At 34.7% G+C, this 22,423-nt stretch overlaps 2 protein-coding genes and 1 long non-coding RNA gene across 3 annotated transcripts in view; 1 reads left to right on the top strand and 2 right to left on the bottom strand.

Annotated features, from left to right (window-relative positions):
* LOC113519961 (facilitated trehalose transporter Tret1) overlaps positions 1-12,667 on the bottom strand; it is a 67,153-nt gene extending 54,486 nt beyond the window's left edge. Inside the window, exon 1 of the mRNA XM_052894051.1 lies at positions 12,537-12,667. Coding sequence (XP_052750011.1) covers positions 12,537-12,593 — 57 coding nt within the window. The 5' untranslated portion in view covers positions 12,594-12,667. The remainder of the gene's footprint in view (positions 1-12,536) is intronic.
* LOC128200482 (uncharacterized) overlaps positions 1-20,415 on the top strand; it is a 34,668-nt gene extending 14,253 nt beyond the window's left edge. Inside the window, exon 2 of the long non-coding RNA XR_008252735.1 lies at positions 20,144-20,415. This is a non-coding gene — a long non-coding RNA (uncharacterized LOC128200482). The remainder of the gene's footprint in view (positions 1-20,143) is intronic.
* LOC113519967 (TBC1 domain family member 12-like) overlaps positions 16,357-22,423 on the bottom strand; it is a 68,964-nt gene continuing 62,897 nt past the window's right edge. The window contains exons 5-7 of the mRNA XM_052894047.1: positions 22,265-22,393; positions 21,160-21,361; positions 16,357-20,325 (exon numbers count right to left, since the gene is read on the bottom strand). Of these exons, the coding sequence (XP_052750007.1) occupies positions 20,114-20,325; positions 21,160-21,361; positions 22,265-22,393 (543 nt within the window). The 3' untranslated portion in view covers positions 16,357-20,113. The remainder of the gene's footprint in view (positions 20,326-21,159; positions 21,362-22,264; positions 22,394-22,423) is intronic.

Genomic DNA, 22,423 nt, shown 5'->3' with positions numbered 1-22,423 from the left:
AAAGGAATATGCTCTTTTCTTGAAGGTTATGTTGTCGTATCGATTCGGAAATGCTGCTGCTGGAAGTTGATTCCAAAGTGTGGTTGTGCGTGGGAGAAAGTGCCTTGAAAAACGCACGGTGGAGGACTGCCACTCGTCCAGATGGTTGGGATGAAATTTTAGTTTATGGCGGGTTGTACGATAGTGAAAATCAGCAGCAGGTATCAATCCGGAACAATTCTTCAGAGCACTCCCCATGATAAATGTGGTAAAAGATGCACAGAGATGCAACACCTCTATGCAGTTTCAGTGGGTCTAAAATTCAGCACGATGGTTTCCAGGGAGAACCACTTGAAAGTCGACCTTACAGGGTATATTGCTAACAATGGGACTGGTAATCCGCATTACTAATAGTCCCTTCCCCCTAAGAAAACAAATTACACCTGTTTATACGTACGTTACCTATACAACTACACTAATATACGGGTACTCTGCAGTAAGATTTACGGTGAGTTCACGACGATAATCGTCTATAAGTTTACATAAATGTCACCCACGATCCTATTGACTTAACAATGTCAGTCAGAACGGTCATTTATCTGACGAAGGGCCGCCGAGACAAATATTTGCATGGCTTGCAAATATTTGCCACATGCGTAGGCGTGGAGAGTGAATTAATGCAATGTTGTTACAGCAAGCATGCATATACGTGACTATAAAGAAAATGACTATATATGACTCGTGTAGTAGAATAGTCGATTACCACGTTCCATCAGGTGGGCCGTCAGCTTGTTTGCCATTTTAAGTTGTATAAAAAAAAAATAGTCGACTGGCAATAAACAACGTTTATTCGACCTCGATACTATTATGATTAATTGTAAAAAAAACTCTTATTACGGTATATAATTGCGTGAGATTTTAAAAAAACTATTTGTCATTCGTGCCGTGTGTGCCCCGGCATAGAATAGGCCATCCCTTCCTTTGCCGAAGTCGTAAGAGGCGACTAAGGGAGGGCGAGAGATGGGCAGCAGTAGCCCTCTTAAAACATCTCTAAAACTTCTACCGTAAAACAGTTATGTTCGCATGGCTGTGTTTCGGTTTGAAGGGTGGGATGTGGCAGTGAATTTACTGGGTACAGAGGAATAACACCTGAGTCCTCAGTAATGGCAATGAGGGTATCATGGGCGAAAGAGTATACTCTGTTATGTTTATGGTACTATTCATGTCTTTAGGCCATGGTTACCACTTTCCATCAAATGGGCCGTCAACTTGTTTGCCATTTTAAATTGCATAAAAAAAGCCTAACTGCGGTTGCCAATCCGCCTGCCAAGCGTGGCAACCACTAGCAAACTCCCTAAGGAGGAGGCTTATATTCAGCAATGGACAGCTAAAAGCTGATATGATGATATCTTGTACTATAAGTCTATACTTGTAATATAAAAAAGAGGAAAGATTTGTTTATTTGTAATGGATATCCTCAAAAACTACTCGACCGATTTTAACAATTCTTTTCCAATCCTACATTATCAGCGAGTAACATAGGTTTAATATTATTTTCGAAAATTCTATCTACATATGCCAAGTCGTGTCAGTTCACTAATTCTATAATATAAAGAAAAGTGATTTTGAACAAGTAATTTGGTAATTAGAAGTCCAATTCGTATTCCTACCGCCAAGCAGCTGTACTTGCACAATTATATTTTAGACTGAATAGGTTCATGGAAATAAAATTACAAGGCAAGAAGGTCCTCTCATTCTAGCCTTAGAAAAAAATGCATGAGCGGTGATGTGGGCATCGCATTGTATTCGGTCTATGTTAGAAAGAAAGAAAGAAAACATTTATTGCCAACAACAAAAAGTTACATAGATTGTGAATTAAAAAAAAAAAAAATTTAAAGAAATTACGAGTTACGTTCGAGTTAAGCCAGGAGAGACAATAATGTATAATAGTTTATAAGGACTTTACATTTATTATTGCCAACGTGGTCACCACTCAGCATGTGCTGCAGCAATTTAATTGCTACAGCGCTGATATTACTTGTGTATTTAACTGTTTACTAAGTTGTTAACCTATCTGTCATTCTAAATAGTATAATCAAAATTAACATTGTAAATTTTATAAAAAGTGACTCGTAATACACACAACACACTAAGTAGCTAAATATTAAATTAATACTGCTTAAAGTATTTTCCTCAAAATTGCAACAGACGGATCGAAAACAAGTTTCGTAAGTGATTATGGAAAAACCAGGAATGCAATATAGGGGAATAAATACAGTACACACTTGCGGTTGAAATGTAGCGGTAGGAACGCGGCGGTTGAACCGCGACGTTAGCGATTCTAAGAATGGATGCTGATTGTTTTAAAAAATTGTATGCAAGCCTTGATTTATTAGGTTGTATATGCCGCGGCCTACGTATGAGCAGTACATTTCAGGACTGTCGTAAATTTCAAATAATGCTAAAGGTTATTACAAATAAAAGTCACTCAAAAATCTGCTTAAAATCTAAAGCTAGCACTGGTACATATCTTGGCAAGTACGTGTAAGAGATGTAATACACAACGTAGAAAAGCGAATTACTACAAATTGATTCGATTAATTATAAAGTCTCAATACTAAATTACGCTAAACAATAATAATGAATATTTTATTATCTAAATATTGTTAAATATAAATATTATCTACATTTGATAAATTATATTATAGAATATCTGGAAAAAAGAAAGAATGAGGACATTATCTACAAGGTGCTCTTCCGAAGGTAGAGGATCTCAATACTTTGTAAAGAAGCAGTTTCACTTATCAAGGAAAGATTAGAAAGAAACTGAATTCTTTAGTATATTGAAGACATCCTTTAGGAAACTTTTTGTAAATTCAGAGAAATTACGAAATACATTCGAGTAAAGCCAGGAGAGACAATAATGTAGAAAGTATTATAAGGACAAATAAGTAATAAACTGACAAGTAATAAAGAAATATTATCAAAATATAGGAGATTCTATCGATTACGGAACTATTAGGGTTTATCAAAATAGGTCCCCGTCATATATTGACATAAGGAACAGCCCCAAGTCACCTGCATCCATTGACTCCCTGCAATGAATTTGAGGTCGTCGTTCCATCTTGTGGGAGATCATCCTACACTGCTATCTGTATTTTTACTATCCTGTAATCCTAATACAGGATAGTAAAAATACAGATAATATAATACTTTATTAGTAGTAAAGATCAACAAAGTTCTTATACAACGGTTGTCCCCTTTAATTTTAAATATTTAACTTTTTTTTTGTCTAACGGTTAAAAACCGCCCGTCTCTCAGACCCGTCTAGTTATTACTTCAAGTTCATTGCACTGTCATTTACGCATGCAAAGGAAAGTCCTGCTAGTGCTATCTCATTCTGACATATGAAAGCAAATATTAATCCTTATTCATTCCAAGTCCTAAAACGTTGATAACCTCTGTTGACCACAATAGAAAAAAGGGACTTTACTCTCATTACTTAGAAAATTATCAACTATAGATAACGTTGTGAAATATAGAACAGATTACAAAACTAACAATAAAGTTTGGTGATCTGTGGACATATGCATGTTTGAAATCGGATATTTCAATTTTCAAGTTCGAGGCAAGACATTACTCTTTTAACAAAATTGCCATAGAAAGGAAGTAATTCAAAAAGTGGTTCTCAAAATACTTATTACTGTGAGTTGATTAGAAACATTTTGTTTAATTTCGCTAGTATTTATATGTATGTATATGTATGACCATTTTTAAAAGGCATATCAAGATAAAAAAATATCAGATTTTAAATAAATATCTTCCATGTACACACGCTTAGCTACAATTACATTTTATCAGTAAGTTGGAACACCTAAAGAAGGGCAAGCGCCCTCATAACAATAAGATAAATCACCAGAGGGAGACTTTGTACAAAAGTCGATTGCTTGGGTACCTCTGTCCCATTCGTGTTTCTACCGTGAAGCTGTTGTGTTTGCATGGCTGTGTTTCGGTTTGAAGGGTGGGTGGGATATGACGTGAATTTACAGGATACACAGAAATAACATCTGAGTCCTCAAGAATGGCGACGCATGGGAGGTATTATGGGCGAAACAGTATACTCTGTTATGTCCATGATACCGCTCATGTTTATAGGCGACGGTTACCACTTTCCATCAGGTGGGCCGTCGGCTTGTTTGCCATTCTAAGTTGTATAAAAAAAATTAAGTTACTAACTACTAGTAACTTACGACGGGAATTACATAGAATCTATGTGGACTATATGTCTTAAAGAGATGTAGCTATAACTGTTATTTTACAGATTAACATTGTACTACTAATACAATATTATATTATCTGTGATTGTTCAGACACGTAAGAGACGTAACTATCATTGTTTTTATGATCTATGGTAACCCCAACTCCATGATAACCTTACACGAGTAGGGGCGGGATACGTAAGTTTCGGTTTTACCAAATATATAGGTATATAATGTAAATAGATAATTTATAATTAATTTGACAGTTTATTAATTGCAAATTGTTATAGATAAGTTACAAAAATTAATTGACTGTGTTTTTCAATCACATTATTAAAATGTAATAATATCAGCTGTTAGGAATAATACAATTAATATCTTTTTACAATATATTTTCAATAAGTTAACAACTTATACAAGCAAAAAAAAAAAATAGATATAGAAGCAGCAAAAAACGCGGGAAATAGAATTGTGTTGCCACACGCAATTTACATACTCTCTTCCTTTTTTTAACACCAGCAACAGAATAAAAAAAAAAGATCCGTGAAGGGGTAAATTTCGTAACGATGTATCTGGCCGTTTTAACGTGAGATGCTAATACAATAACAATATAATACAATACAAATTGATAAACAGACAACGAACAAATAACTATTTCATAATTTAAGATAATGTTGCACAAAAGACTTCAATTGTGGCAAAACCAGTTATTTTGATTTAATTACAAAATTACTGATAAAATTTTGATGGGACTACTCTATAAGTATATCGTTTCAGATAAAAAAAAATCCATATCAGTTTATACCTACTGCAGTTTATATCAGTTACCAGAGGGAGACTTTGTAAAAAAGTCTGTTGCTTGAGTACCTGTGTACCAACCGTAAAGCAGTTGTGTTTGCATGGCTGTGTTTGTGTGTGTGTGGGTGTGTGGCAACCTGCTTGCTAAGCGTGACAACTACTGGCAAAACCCTCCTCTATGATAGAGGCCTATGTTCAGCAGTGGACAGTTAAGAACTGAATATGATGATGATGATTTAAATATCTAAATTATTTACAGACACGTCACGATTTGTCAGTTTCTACCATTTAAATTAGAAAAACAAGTATGTTTTTTTTTATGGGTGAAAATGGTATGGTAACCCCGCCTGCGCTAACGAGATACGCTGGCGGAGCACCAGTGAAGGGTGATAGATGAGAATGAAAACAGGCCGGTTAGCCCATCATGATGAATTCATCAGGAATTAACCATGATAGTTTCCAGGGGGAACCGCGAGGAGGTCGACCTGGTTGGGTACATTGCTAGCAATGGGATTCTCAGTCTCCATTACTAACAATCCGTTTACAAAAACAAGTATGTTGAGTAAACAAATCAGCGTTTCATTCGCATACAACATTCTACTGCATTCGTGATGCATCGCTGCTTCTCTTCACGCTTCATATAACATTGCACATACTGAATGGGGCATTTTCCTATGTTAGAAGTTAGTTTTTACAATAACAAGCTAAGACCTAGTTAATAGAAATATTTTTTTATAATAGCCAATCTATTACTTAGCTTATCTAAAGCTACAAGGCACATTTAGATGGCGTCCTTAAAACGTCGCGCGCGCACTTAAAATGTCTTTTTTTTAATGGGTGATAATGGAATGACTACACTACCAGAGCTATCGATATACACTGACGGGACACAATTGAGAGACGATATGTGAAATATGTGACCCTGCTTTTAGTAACCTTTTTTTTTTATACGACTTAGAATGACAAACAAGCTGTCGGCCCATCTGATGGAACGTGGTAACCGTCGCCTATAGACATGAGTAACAGTAACATACTGTTTTGCCCGTGATATCCCCCATGCGTTGCCATTCCTGAGGACTTGGGTGTTATTCCTCTGTACCCAGTAAATTCACGCCATATCCCACCCTTCAAACCGAAACACAGCCATGCAAACACAACTGCCTCACGATAGAAACACGAATAGAACAGAGATACCCAAGTAATCGACTTTTGTACAAAGTCTCCTTCTGGTGAAACCTGCTTTCATCTTTATCTATCATTACTCACTGGTACCTCACCAGTGTATACCGATAGCGCAGACGGGGTTACCATACCATTCTTACCTACTGAAAAAAAAACAGGGTATAAGCCGTCAGTTCCTGTCAAGAATGATCCTTTTCCCCAGGTTGCCCCTAATAATGCATAGTGAAGGATCGTCTGAGCCGAGAGTGTAGTGCTAGGGTAGACAGATTCAGTAATTAATGGACACATACAATGCAGTTTATTTATATTTCTTTTTATTGTTATTTTTAATGAGGAGTTTCGCGACTGCCTCTTGGCCACAGCAGAATATCAGTGTTTTGCTCTTTTAAGGGCAAAGCAATAAACTGAGTTGTGACCATTTTATGTTACTATGGCACACGCATGAAGGACGGGATAAAAGGAGATTGTTAGTTTATATATTTTGTTTTTTTTTTTTTATTTGCGCTTTTTATTTTCATTCTTTTATCTCTTTTACTGTGTATTATGTGTATGGTTTTTTTTTTATAATTTGTGTGTTGTAAGTAATGTAAATAATATATCTATCTCTTTATCTAATTAGAGAAGTTAATGAAGAATTACCGTGTAGGTCCAGACATAGAATAGGTCACCACTTCCTTTCCCATGGGTGTCTTAAGTGGTGATTGAAGGAGGTTATAGTGAAGAGATGGACAGTAACGTCCCTCTCAAAACATTACCAAAAACCAAACTGCGGTTACCAAACCGCCTGCCAATCGTGGCAAGTATTAGCAAAACCTTCCTCTTTGGGGAGGCCTATGTTCAACAGTGGACAGATAACGACTAATACAAAAATAACAATGAAACATTCTTTCTGTACAGTGCCAAAAATACTAGCGTCGAATCCTTTATTGATGCGAGGTTCACCTGTATTTATAATTACCTTTTTTTATACAACTTAGAATGGCAAACAAGCTGACGGCCCACCTGATGGAAAGTGGTAACCGTCGCCTATGACATGAGTAAGTACCATAGACATAACAAAATATACTGTTTCGCCCATGATAGCCCCCATGCGTTGCCATTCCTGCTTTCCCGTTACTTCGTACGCATGGATTTTAGAGGTAAGAAAACTAATGGAATAGACCATTTCTAGATGGCATGTTGAGATAAAACACATACCAAGGTTTGAGTAAGACCATCAAGAACATAACTATAAAACAGCATTCAATTTGGTGCAGCAGTTTTTGTGTGATGCCAGAACAAACATACAGTTAGACAATAAACAAATATTCTTTAAATTATTACTTTAGCATCTTCGGTCTTATTAAGACACCCTCATATTATTTTTTCGTAAAGACCTTCTCTAGTTACGAGAAATTACCAAAATACCATAGTAATTGTGATATTAGTAAGTACTTGCCACCGCACAACTATCAACCTCTTTCCCACCATTTGTATAATAATCATTTATATAAAAACTCTATATCGTTTTCCATTACTTTTAGTACGTGTACACCAAATTTCATAGTTATTGGTTAAGCTGTTAAGGTACTATGAGGTAATAAACAAACTCACTTTCACATTTATAATATTAGTGAGGATTAAAATAATAAAATTATACCTACGTATATATCATTTAGTGCGATATATTGCAAAACTGGTGCACTTTTATCAATCAATCAAATGTCTCATGCATGGCTGTAGCTAGGGGCGGGGGACATTGAGATGCATGCTCCACTTTAAAATGAAAGGCGCCAAGAAAATAAGACAGATTCACTATTTCAGAGTTTAAGTGGCCTTACCAAAAATGGTTTCTACCCTACCAAAAAGTTCTTTTGCCCAACCTTAAACTTCTATTTAGCTCCGGCCCTGGTTTTATGTTATTTATTAGTTCCGCGTATTGATGCATCATAATTTCCACCATTCTTTATGATCCTTCGCACCGGATGTAATGTATTTATTATAATTCTTATAGTATTGCAATGCAATATGTAACATATTACTAATGTTTGTTTTGTCATACGATATATAAATTATTTTATTTATACAACAGAGAAAGAAACAAGCAAGGATACACTCAAGATAACCCAGATTCGAATAACAAATAAACATGGAAATATCTACCTACCTATAACTTGAAGTAGTGATCATATCAGTTATTAACTGTCCAATACTGAACCTGAGGGGGAAAGGGATTGTTAGTAATGGAGACTGAGAATCCCATTGCTAGCAATAAACCCAACCAGGTCGACTTCCTCGCGGCTCTCCCTGGAAACTATCATAGTTAATTCTTGATGAATTCATCATGACGGGCTAACTGGCCTGTTTTCATTCTCATCGATCACTCTTCACTGGTGCTGCGCCAGCGTATCCCGTTAGCGCAGGCGGGGTTACCATACAATTTTCACCCATCAAAATACTGAACATCAACTATTGGGGGGTATTGCCAGTAGTTGCCACTCTTGGCAGGTGGGTTGGCAACCGCAATTAGACTTTGGTGATGTTTTAAAAAGACGCTGCTGGCCATTAAATTACAGTAAGTTCCCTTAGTTGCTCCCTCTTACGACACCCACGGTAAAGGAATGACATATTCTACGCCGGGACCCATTATTACCCATATTGCATCACCCTGTCACACGGCAAGTGTGACAGGGTGATGCAATAAAAAATTACCTACTAAATAACTACTATATTATGTGCTACACTAAGTTTTCATTAATAGTAAGTGTTGAACCTATTTCAAGGCGTATGTCAACTAATAACTATAGGTACGAGAGACGTAACACTCAGCACTGTGATTAAAGCGTTAATTTAAGATTAATTTTATTACATAACTGTTTCCCTCGGCTTTACCCGCGTAAATCGATATATAAAGTGTTCAATGTGTTACATTAGGATTCGTGCAAACCTGTTTAACTGTTTAAACATGATTTAGTAACGAACATACAAAAACTTATATTCAAATTTATAATATTATAAATATAAAATAGTTTATACTTTGTTTCAAATTTTAATGCTATAAAAGTGTATAAAAGCAACTCACTTTTTATCACATAAGGGTTTAAAATTATCTAGATACATATTTGCAATTGCAATGAAACTTGCATCACAAAATATGATTAGACAAATATTATGTAGTAGTTAAACTTATAAATCTCTCGCATCCTAAAGACGTGAGGATTGCATCAAGTTTTTTTTTTTTGTAATGTCAAGTACTGTTTTTTATATTAATCATTTGTTAGTTTACTGTGGAAACTTCTATATAACTATATATACGAGTACCAATAAATACAACCATAACATAATGTTATGGTTGTATTTATTATATATCGTCATAGTCGTAGAATACTGACGGATCTTTATATGTAATATTCGTCAGATCCGTCAGTATTCTACGACTACGACGATATGTGTTTTAGGATACAATACCTAAATCCTATAAAAGTTAAATTAATAAATAATTCCTAGATAATTGTATGGTTATATTATGAAATATATGGATACTCGAATTTCATTGAAAATTATTCTTTAAGTTACCAAGTATATTCAAGTTATTATGCAATTATGACGAAATATCGAAAATTCAGAAAAAAGTGACATGTAACAGTGTATTTATCATAAATAATATCTGAATTTTAATTATAGTTATTAATTATAAATTACTTATTTATGAATTATAAAAATTTAAACACAAACTTTCTACTTATTATAAATATTTATTGAAATTTCATAAATATGAATTACCTAAGTAAGAATCTACAGAATTTATTTATTAATATTTGTCAAAGGTAGGGGAGACCGAGGAGAATTGAACCAAAGGTGGGTTGAAACAATATAAATTTCTCGGAATCTAAAAGCACTAGCAAGTTGGCAACTTTGCTAATTTTCCCTTCCCGCCACCCGCTTGATCGCTTAGTATTCGTCCATGCGCCATGATCGACGCTTACGCCGCTATTAAATGTCAGGTGAAAAAATTAATAAAAGTAAGTTTTCATCATAATTATATCTTCATCAAAATTTTTATTAATTAACTGTTTTAGCCTAAGTGTATTATGTTATTTGCCAGCTTATGAATCTAAGATTTAAACTGTAATAAAGATTTTGCATGACTGTGCAGTGTAATAAAGTTATGTACGCTCAAACCTAATGGCAGCCGATTTCTGTGCCCTAAGAGTTGAGATGTTTCAACTCACCTCGTTCGCATTTTGTTATGCATTGGTATTTTGTTTTAAGTAGATTTTTCATTTGTAACGGTATGCTTTGAGCTTAGCTTAGGTTTTAGGATGCCGAACGAATACAAACGGAAGACTGACCGAGATATGGCAAGGAAAGATCTATATTTAACCGTCGAAGAAGTTATGTTATGTAATAAAACTCTTCGTGATGCTGCCATATATAACTTAACCACACATCGCTTTATAGATACATTAAAAATAAAAAAGCCCACGAAACCAATAAAACAACCAAATTACCATCAGTTGGAAATCATTGGGAATATGACTGCAGGTTTTCGGATAACTGGATTGCACCGCTCAATACAGACATATTTGGCGATGACGAATTTTTACCCAATCAAGTCACCGATCGACCATTGCCATCATCAGTTATGCAAGAAAATCTCCCAAGGAGAAGAAACTGAACTTTAAAGTAAAGATGATCGAACTCGCAGTCCTTCGGTCATTAATGCATTGTTAAATAATTATTAAGGTTCTGAAACGAATACAAATGTAGCTGAAGTATCATCGTATCCGCTTAATATTCACGATATCATTCCTAATAATGAATTCGATGGTCCCCACACTGATGACATCAGATAGCCCCAACGTTTCAGCTTCAAACAGATCCACACCCGGTGTATTCTCTCCAGAAACAATCCGACTTTTCACAAAGCAGTGCTTTAAGGTTAGAAAAAAGGTAAAAAGTTTTTTTATACAACTTAGAATGGCATACAAGCTTATGATGAAAAGTGGTAACCGTCGCCTATAGACAAGGCAATACCATGGACATAACAGAGTATACTGTTTCGTCCATGATACCCCCATGCGTTGCCGTTCCTGAGGACTTGTGTTATTCTTCTGTAAATTTACGCCTTATCCCACCCTTCAAACCGAAACACAGCCATGCAAACACAACTGCTTCACGGTTGAATCACGAATGGGACAGAGGTACCCAAGCAATTGACTTTTGTACAATCTCCCTCTGGTAAAAATCAGCCATATTAACTAATACGCCAGTGAAGAATGAAATAGCAGCAATTGAAGCCAAAAGAAATAGTAATAAATTAAAAAGACATCTGTTTAACCTGAAAGAAAAACCTGCGAAACCAGTGAAAAAATAGTAAAACCAGCGAAAAGAAAAGCTAAGAAAGGAAAGAAAGGAAAAGCTAGTAAAATAGGAGATAGCAGCAATGATGATGACGATCACTGCTTCTGTATAGTTTGTGTAGAACCGTTTTCACGAAGTAAGCCAAATGAACAATGGATCCAGTGTATGGAGTGTAAGGCATAGGCGCACCTGGAATGCACTGAAGGCGAGATGTCCTATGGGTGCCATAATAATTTGTTTAAAAGAATTTTTTTATTTTCTATAAATTTCAATGTTTAATTATTTGCTATTTTTTGTTTCTAAGATCTCAATATTGTAACTATGAGACTGATAGTACAAATTAAGGATAATTGTAACTTTAATATAACATTTACTTTCAAATCTGTGTTTCTTAATAATGGATTGCTTCCAGATAATAATTGTTTCAACTCTCCTAGACCAGTGTTTCAATTTATCTCAGTAGAAGAATATACAAAGTCACTATTTCTTTAAGTCAACTTTTTATGGGTAAAAAAGAAATAGTAGCAGTTTTTATCCTAAACATTTATTAGTTAGATAAATAAGGTTTCATTTAGTATAAAACAAGATCATTTCTATCGCTTAATTAAAAAGTTATGGGTCTCAATATAAAAAATGGTTCAACTCTCCTCGGTCTCCCCTACTGTATTCAAATAATCCATGTTATGTTGGTAAACAAACAATAAATAAAGTTATAAGAGATACTAGTGGGCCTGTAAAAATATGACGGCGCAACTATAATCTTTTTCGAGGGAGGTCAAAGAAAAATGCATTCTCATATATCAACACACATGCAACTTCGTACGTCACTAAATCATGGGAAAATTGGGAAAATTAACTATGCACACGTAAAATTCGACCTTACGCCCTTTCCATACAAGCGAAAATCTCCCTTGAACCAATGACCTTTGCTTGACATTACATCACTACGAAAAATGCATTGAAAAACGAACCTACCTTCACCTCGAGCAGTCCTATGGTTTCGCCTGGATTCTCCGAGGTTTTTTCCACCATTTTTCTCACAAGAAATTTTAATTTGATATTTAGTTATTACAATTATTTACCGCGGCCGGCCGCGTGGTTGTATAATTGTGTATTATATATTATGTACCCCACTGGGTCGGACTATTGACTGGCCCTTCTAACGGGACCCTAATAATAAGTAATCTGATTACAATAGTTCGTTGTTTGGGGTTCAGTGATATAATCGTTTTTTGAACTAATGCCCCTTCTCTATAGTTCGGACAATACCCATCCGTAATATAATAAGGGTGTCGTATGGGAATAGAAAAAAAAAATTACCTGCGATTGCATTGTCGAACAACGAATATGAACCTTTTTGGACAAAGAATGTGAGTTGACGTTCGTTTTGTCATTCAAAGAACAAGAACAAAAGTACATTTGAACTATCATCGTCATCATCATATCAGCCGTTAAATGTCCACTCTTGAACATAGACCTTCCACTTGGATGGTTTTGCCAGTAGTTGCCACACTTAGCAGGCTGGTTGGTAACCGTAGTTTTAACCGTTAAGCAGTTGTGTTTGCATGGCTGTATTTCGGTTTGAAGGGTGGGATATGGCGTGAATTTACAAAGTACAGAGAAATAACACCTGAGTCCTCAGGAATGGCAACGCATGGGGGATATCATGGGCGAAACAATATACTCTGTTATGTCCATGGTACTGCTCATGTCTATAGGCGACTGTTACCACTATCCATCAGGTGGGCAGTCAGCTTGTTTGCCATTTTAACTTGTATAAAAAAATCTATTGGACCCGTTTATTATTTTATTTACTGGTAATGAAATTAACAATTTAATAAATAGAACACACAAATATATAAACACGATATCTGTCAAATAAATACGATAAAGGCGGTACACGAACAAATATATTTGTCGCGTACATCCGACTGGCGCGGTCAAAAGGTTAAACTATTAAGTTCGATAAAAAAGACTTACTAAGAATGTTTATACTACACATGCTAAATATAGAAAAATATTTTACATCTCCCATATCTAGAACTAACAAATTTTTATATCATGCCTCCTACCAAATTGTTTATAATTACTCCTCTCCATCCAAAGGTTGCCTGGAAGAGATCGCTCTTAGCGATAAGGTCGCCCATTGTTTTCTCATTGTGATTATTTCTTGTGATTGTTTGTATTTATAATAAGTTTACTGTTGTAATCTTTTGGAGGAAACAATAAAGAGTATCTATCTATCTATCTATTTTATACTTACACTCACAGATAATGCCAAGAATCTACATAAATAATAATTTCTTTAATATAATCTGTATAACGCAGTGTAGGAGTGGGGAAAGGGATTGTTAGCAATGGAGTTTGACAGCCCCATTGCTTATGCCTTATTAGGTCGACCTCCACGTGGTTCCCCCTGGAAACCATCGTGAACAATTCTTGTTGAATTCGTCACGATGGGCTAACTGACCTACTTCATCCTCACCTATCATCCTTCACTGGTGCCCCGCCGGTATATACCGATAGCGCGGGCGGGTATACTATTCCATTATCACCCATTAAAAAAAATGCATTTCAGGTCGTCACTCCTGTATCCTGTATCGTCACAATCTAGTAGGTCACGTCATTTATTTTACAATACAAATATCTAAATATCTACCTGTAATTATACGGTACTATGTCAAATATCTGTGCTCCATTGCTAACAATCTCTTTCCCCCGATCTAGTGGGGTTAAATGGAGTCACGACCTAAAATGCATTTTTTTTTATGTGTGAAAAATGGTATGGTAACCCCGCCTGCGCTAACGGGATACGCTGGCGGAGCACCAGTGAAGGGTGATAGATGAGAATGAAAACAGGCCAGTTAGCCCATCATGATGAATTCATTAGGAATTAACTATGATAGTTTCCAGGGAGAACCGCGAGGAGGTCGACCTGATTGGGTATATTGCTAGCAATGGGATTCTCAGTCTCTATTACTAACGATTCCTCCCCCCCCCCCCCTAAAATACATTGTAGGGAGTCAGTGGTTGCAAGTGGCTCAGGACCGTTCTTTATGGCTGAAATGATGATAGTATAATCTACCGGCATAGAAGGAGCCTCTCCTTCCTTTCTCGTGGGTGACGTTAAGAGACTACTAATAGAGCTTAAGGGTCGAGGGATGGGCAGCAGCGGTCCTTTTAAAACACCACCGAAGTCTAATTGCGGTTGCCAACCCACCTGCCAAGCGTGGCAACTACTGGCAAAACTCCCCTTATGAGGAAGACTTATGTTCAACATTAGACAGTTAACGGGTGAATAAAAAAACCAGAGATTAGCGCGTACGAACATTGGAACATGTAATGGTTACATCGTCATAGTCGTAGCATACTGACGGATCTGACGAATATTACATATAAAGATCCGTCAGTATTCTACCACTATGACGATATAAGAAGACATTGAATAAATAAAAGCAAATAAAATTCTCATTATACATTTTATTTACAATTAAATTACAAACAATCATATCGATTTGGGGCCAAATTTCACTTATAACAAATTTCTTTACAATACCTAATAAGAATATCGATTACGCTAATTAAATCTAAAATTAAATGAGATGGCATTCTTGTTTACAATTAATATCAGTCCACATCACAACTGTTATGATTTTTACTAATATTATTCGGTGTACACACTATTTATTTATTTATTTAAACTTTTTTTTTAATGTTTTTTTTATACAACTTAGAATGGCAAACAAGCTGACGGCCCACCTGAGTGAAAGTGGTAACCGTCGCCTATACACATGAGCAGTACCATGGACATAACAGAGTACACTGTTTCGCCCATGATACCCCCCATGCGTTGCCGTTCCTGAGGACTCAGGTGTTATTTCTCCGTACCCAGTAAATTCACGCCATATCCCACCCCTCAAACCGAAACACAGCTATGCAAACACAACTACTTTACGGTTGAAACACGAATGGGACAGAGGTACCCAAGCAATCGACTTTTGTACAAAGTCTCCCTCTGGTAAATGGTACTTTAATGCACAGTAAAATTCTATGTACATTTGGCGAACTTAACACCGGACAGTGTTCTCTACCAGTCAACCATTGGGCAAACCGAGAAATAAATAGGCGGTACATTATTGAATAGAGGAAAAATAAAGCAATAATATCTTTATTATACATTAAAGGCGTATCCACAACGATAAAATATAACAAAACAAGTAAATATTATAAATAATTAATTACGAATGTTTCAATGAACGACAAAGCTATATGAATGAATGAATGAATGAAAACTATTGTTCCCTTCAAAGAATGATGCAGATTGCAAAGGATAACAATATATATATATATATATATATATATATATATATATATATATATATATATATATATATATATATATATATATATATATATATATATATATATATATATATATATATATATATATATAATTACAAGAAACAAGATAAACAGGCAACGATGGGCGGCCTTATCGCTAAACAGCGATCTCGTCTAAATGATCTTAGGATATTTTTCATTGTTTTGCTAGATTTGTTGTGGACGTCAAATTTGACATTGATTGCATCGTCTCGTGTATTACTCTTGTAATACTTCCGAACCAAAAAACAATTTGGGAATATATACGTGAATTACATATTTTATAATATTAGACACCTATAAATACACTTTAGCCAATAATATTTAACATATATATATATATATATATATATATATATATATATATATATATATATATATATATATATATATATATATATATATATATATAGGATAGTCATTTATCAATCTCTTTATTCAATTAATCATTCGTTTATAAACAAAATAATAACTTTTGAACTGTTCTTCTATATAATTTTTGGGCATTCAATGTTACGATGGAAATTTCCACCATTATGCAAAGAAGCGTTAAAAACGTTACACAATCAATACATAGAGTACATCTATGCATCACAATAAAAAAAAAAAGTAAAGAAAAAAAGTGTTAAATTAATAAGTGCAAATTCGTATATAAAGTTATAACAGAAAAAAAAAAATATTATAAAAATCATAATTGTTCAACAATATCCAACGCGTGGCAAGGGTTTCGTTAAAGCCGTCAATTAGTTACAAGAACTAAGTATATATTTCTATAACAATGTACACTTTGAATGTTTATCTACAACGAATCGTAGCAAATATGCTATTTATTTCTATATAATACAAAAAGCACTTTTGTCTGTCTGTACGAACGCATCAATCTCAACAACCAATAATATAAACTTGATGAATTTTACACTGCCATTAGACAAGTATGAGAAAATTACTTTATAATTTTCATTTAACGTCGATTAGTTGATATATTAGATATAGAGATAGATTGTGTGTAGAACACATGAACCTGCATCATTGCATCAAATAAGAAAAAAAAAAGTCAATTTGAAATCATTTTTTTTTTTATCTACTATCAATTAAAATCCTAACCCAATGGATTTATTTGTAATTTAGTATACTCGTATACACTTCATAACCCGTGGTTTTCTCGCAATAATTAGGAGACTTATGAAAACACGAGCAAAACCGCGGGTTATAGTTAGTTAGACAACCCCTACAGTTTCATGATAAAGTCATATTTATCAATCATATTGTAATTGTTTATATTTATAATAAGTTTACTACTGTAACCTTTTGGAGGAAACAATAAAGAGAGAAAGTATATGCACTCTATTATATATATTACTATCTCATTCGTTTATTTCAGTGATGAGCAAGATAAAAAATGTTGACTTGAAGATAAATCGATATTTATAGTGTCGATACACTGTATATAAGATTAAATTAATTATTATTTATATATATATATAAATATAGCTTATTCTGACGACCTAAATATAATAATAATATAATAATTACTCACATATTAATTTTACACATAATAAATTATATACACACTTATAAGTCCAAACTTTGTGTAAATTGAAATTGTTTCAGTTGTGTAAAGTCAAATTAAATATTAAATATAATTCATTAAATTACAAAATAAATTGATACAGTTTATGATAAAGTTTATTTAATATACTAACGTTTCACCAATTTAATAAGAGAAGATTCCCAACTCAATTATACATATTACGCAGATAAACACATAGATATTTTAATTTTATTTAAAAAATATTACTTTCAAAATGGTTTCACACTAATTGGTAAAAATGAAAGGTGATTAATTTGGGATCGCTTATTTGTTAAACTAAAGATGATAATTTAATTGTTACTTTTATTTATTAATTTAAGCATGACAATCCAAAATAGGAACGATGACTGCTACTCGACTAAAAACAAGTAAACATTAATCAAACTTTTACAAGCAAAGAAACAATATCGCGAGAACCTCGTAAACTGTCACTCTCCTTATATCGTGGCATAGATTAAGAAGCATAGACAAAAAAAAAATTTATCATTTAAAAAAAGTTTAAAAAATCCTACATTACTGAATAATTTCAATTCACATATTTGGACCATTATATTCTTATTTATAATTAAAATAGTATCGAAGTCTTCGATCGTTTAACTATTAGGCCGGTTTTACTACTCGTTGTATTAGAGTTACGATAATTTTAAAATATAATTGACGGTTATTAATATTATTTATATACAATATATAAATATTATGTACAATAACTTAAATATACAATACTTTAAGCCCATTATTTAAGAATGTCAACATAATATGTTACCTATTTAAAATATTTCACTCCTTTTGGAGTAAGCATACTCCTAGTTAATTTTAAACTTTCACGTTGTTTACACATATTTTAAATACACAATCGGAACTTGACGCGATGTAAAAGCCATTATAGGTAAATAGTACCTATATATCTGCTTTTCCGCGGTTGAAGGATCAGAGGTTATAGGACGAAGGAAACACGTCACGGGAAAGGCCATTCCATATTGTAAACACACATAATATTTGTAAGATTTCTTTTGTAAGATAGTTGCTTATGGGGAGTCTCGTACCCAGTTATGAATCAATAATAGGCTGTTACGATTAAGCTAAGCTTACCGATACACTCTGTATATACTATATAGACTTTTAATTTAATTTTATAAATAATTTTCACATGAAATATTGCTAGCTCTAATATAATTTTTATAACAGGTACTCAGCATATAAGTATCTAATCTAATATGATATGTTTTAAAGTTAACACACATACAGACAGACATATTTACATGTTTAATTTAAGTTATTATTTATATGTACATTGTAAAACTGTATTCGGATCGTATTAATGAGAAAAACCCTTTTTAAATTATAAAAATAACTTTTTTTTTATTACAAAATAAATAGTTTTCGATTACAAATGTAAAAATTATATACAAAATTAATATTATTATTTTTACGGCCATTGTTTTTATTTATTACCAAAAAATATTTGCAGGCAACACCGGTCGCCTGCAATTCTTTAATAAATATGAATCCAACAATTTGTTAAAGCTTAACAATTTATTAATATTTTTAATATATTCGAAATCAATATAAAACTAAAATATTGCCAAAAATAAAAAAAAATCTTTTAATAATATCATCATAATGAAAAGATTGTATAATTCAATTAATAAAGCATAACAGATCCCGATGTGAACTCTGGCATATTAAAAAAAAAAAATTCGAGTAGATTATTTCAAATGAAGATTAAAAACAGGTCTCATTAAAAAAAAAAAAACTTTAAAAATTAACTCCCGATCGTATTCTGAGATTCCTGTTCCATTTAAACGTTAAAAAACTTTAAAAAATTATGTAATAGTGCAAACTAATTTCAACAAATGTATACGATACCTCGCAAATGTATAACAAACGACTATCAACTTTAAATGTTTTCAGTAAAGTCGAAAATACGTTATAAAAAAAAAAAACTATTTATAAACTTTTTTATAACAATCACATAATTGTATATTTATCTCACAATACAGGATTAATTATAAACAATTACAGATATTTAAAGCTAAAAACTATACCTTTACACCTCATTTTCTTTGGGGTAGACAGAGATTAAGAATATACCCGTTGCTCTGGATACCGGAATTTTGCACATTTAATTAAAAAAATAAACTATTCCTTATAGCTTGTGTATACACAAGTTATTTTTGTAATAATGAGCAGAGATTTGAGCATATAGTAATCATAGGAATCAATTTTCTTGCAACAAAAAATGTATATACAGATGAAGAGCTAAAATATAGGTTGTATAGATAACCCATATACCTCCCCCCCGCCATATACTATATAAAATAGGCAGAAAAGCCACGGGTATATCAACATCTTAAACACAGCTAACTACAATTCCACCCTGAACATATCTATTTACAGTTTTGCCTTACGTCTCGTTTACAACACGTGTACACTCGTACCTGTTTCAAAGTCTCCACTTACGACGTGTCAATCTTCGCAAAGACACCTACTAATTTCTTACGAGACACTATAAGCGTACCCGAAAGGATAGTGCGTCGACCATATCCCAGAAGCCGAAGTCGCTCCACCTCCTCGCCCTGTATCATAACCTGACTGTGACGTCTTCATCCAGGGTGTCGAGTTCGCAGCAGGAGACCAGCTCCTCGAAGGTCATACCGTCCACAGAGAGGGACACCGTCGAGATGCTTCTGAATAACGCCTCGGTGTCTAGATCTTCGGGGAGTTTGGTGAGGAACTGAGCGGCGGTAATGAAGTCCATATCTTTAAGCTCGTCCTGGTACAGGTGGAGGATACCTGAAAGTTTATTTTTTGTATATGAATAACTAGCAGTATGCATCGAACAGTTTTTTAGAAAATAAAATATAGACCATGTTACGCTGATAATGTGGCTTTGTTTTTTTTTTTTGGACTTGGATTTGGATTTGGATTTGGACGACGGTTACCACCTGATGGAAAGTGGTAACCGTCGCCTATAGACATGAGCAATACCATGGACATAACAGAGTATACTGTTTCGCCCATGATACCCCCCATGCGTTGCCATTCCTTAGGATTCAGATGTTATTCCTCCGTACCCAGTAAATTCACGCCATATTCCACCCTTCAAACCGAAACACAGCCATGCAAACACAACTGCTTCACGGTTGAAACACAAATGGGACAGAGGTACCCAAACAATCGACTTTTATACAAAGTCTCCTTCTGGCTTTCAAAAGATGAAAGAAATTTTAAAACCGATTATTTTCGAGTTTACCCATTACAAACAAAAATATTTTCGCTTTACAATATTAATTTAGATGATTATATTTTCTACTGACTTCAAAAAGAAGAAAGTTCTCAATTCGGTTGTATTTTTTGTTTGTTGCGTGTGGTCCCGGCATAGAATAGGCCACCCCTTCCTTTCCCGTGGGTGTCGTAAGAGGCGACTAAGGGAGAGCGAGGGATGGGAAGCAACGTCCCTCTTAAAACATCTCCAAAGCCTAACTGCGATTGTCAATCCGCGTGCCAAGCGTGGCAAAATCTGGCAACTACTGGCAAAATCAAAGGGAACCAAAACCAACAGTTATGTTAGACAGTGAACAGTTAAAGGCTGATATGATGATGATGATGAACAAAATTGTCACTAACCAACAGCGGCGGCGAACAGGAAGGTGCCACCGTCCCTCAGGAACAGGTCCCAGATGCGACAGGCGGCGTCGAGCGGCATTGCCTTTGCGAAGGCGGTGTACAGCCACTCGAGGAGGTACAGCTCGGGCGCCAGGCGGCCCAGCAGCGACTCCAGCGCCGGCACCGACCGCCGCGCCACCAGGCCGTACGCTTGCCACAGCCGCTGTGTGCAAACACAAAAATAAATATAATAGCCAATCGTCTAATCCTCAAACTAGGATACCCTGTGCTATAAGGAACCAAGCCAAAACTTTCATCACATCGCTCGCCATTGGCAAAGGTGTCCAACCTCATACCTCAGAATCAGAATGGTAGCGAACATTGTGGTTTTAAAGGAGCTTCTTCTCGCAAACACTCGGGTTGTGAAATGATCTTCCTGCCGAGGATTTTCCTAGAGACTACAGCATTAGGGCCTGTTAAAGTTTCTTAAGGGACGGTAATACGCGTGAGACATTCCTGGTGTTACGGGCATCCGATTATATTACTGGGCTTGTTTGTCACTACTATCTAGGTAGAAAGCATCTAGGAGCACAACACCACCATCACCAGAGGGAGACTTTGCACAAAAGTAGTTTGCTTGGGTACATCTGTCCTATTCGTGTTTTAACCATAAAGCAGGTGGGATATGGTGTGAATTTACAGGGTACAGAGGAATAATATCTGAATCTTCAGGAATGGCAACTATAGCAACTAATGGCAATTATGTCTATGGTACTGCTCATGTCTAGAGGCGACGGTTACCATTTTCCATCAGGTAGGCCGTCAGCTTGTTTGCCATTCTAAGTTGTATAAAAAAAAACACAACCCAGAAATTCAAACTCGAGCGAATTTAGAAAATTTCGTCTCCTGAATTGGTCTTGGAAATTTTCGTCTCCCGACCAGAAATCGAACCCTCATTACTCAAAACAGTGCTTTAAAAGAAAGTTTATTTAGAGACATTAACTAGTCTCTAAAGAAACATTCTTTTTTACATCAATAATTTGATTTAATGCTGTCTATTTTCAGTACTCTGTTTAGCCTGATTATATTTCTTTTTAATCTATGACAACTAAAAAAAATATGTTACCTGCATAGTGTTCCCGTCGCGTGTGAATGCAGCACGCAGTACAGGACCGTCCAGTAAGTTCGCGAAGCACACGAACGCTTGCGGCGCTTCCATGTTCAGAATAAGCACCGCCGCGATGAACGACATGCCCTGAACGATCACAAATTAATAATTACAATT

The sequence above is a fragment of the Galleria mellonella genome, unplaced genomic scaffold (genome assembly GCF_026898425.1).
Source record: "Galleria mellonella isolate WM207_F2 unplaced genomic scaffold, CSIRO_AGI_GalMel_v1 utg19, whole genome shotgun sequence".
In the NCBI taxonomy this organism is placed as follows: domain Eukaryota; kingdom Metazoa; phylum Arthropoda; class Insecta; order Lepidoptera; family Pyralidae; genus Galleria; species Galleria mellonella.
Note: the sequence above shows the minus strand (reverse complement) of the source record. Positions and strands in the feature narration are given on the sequence as shown.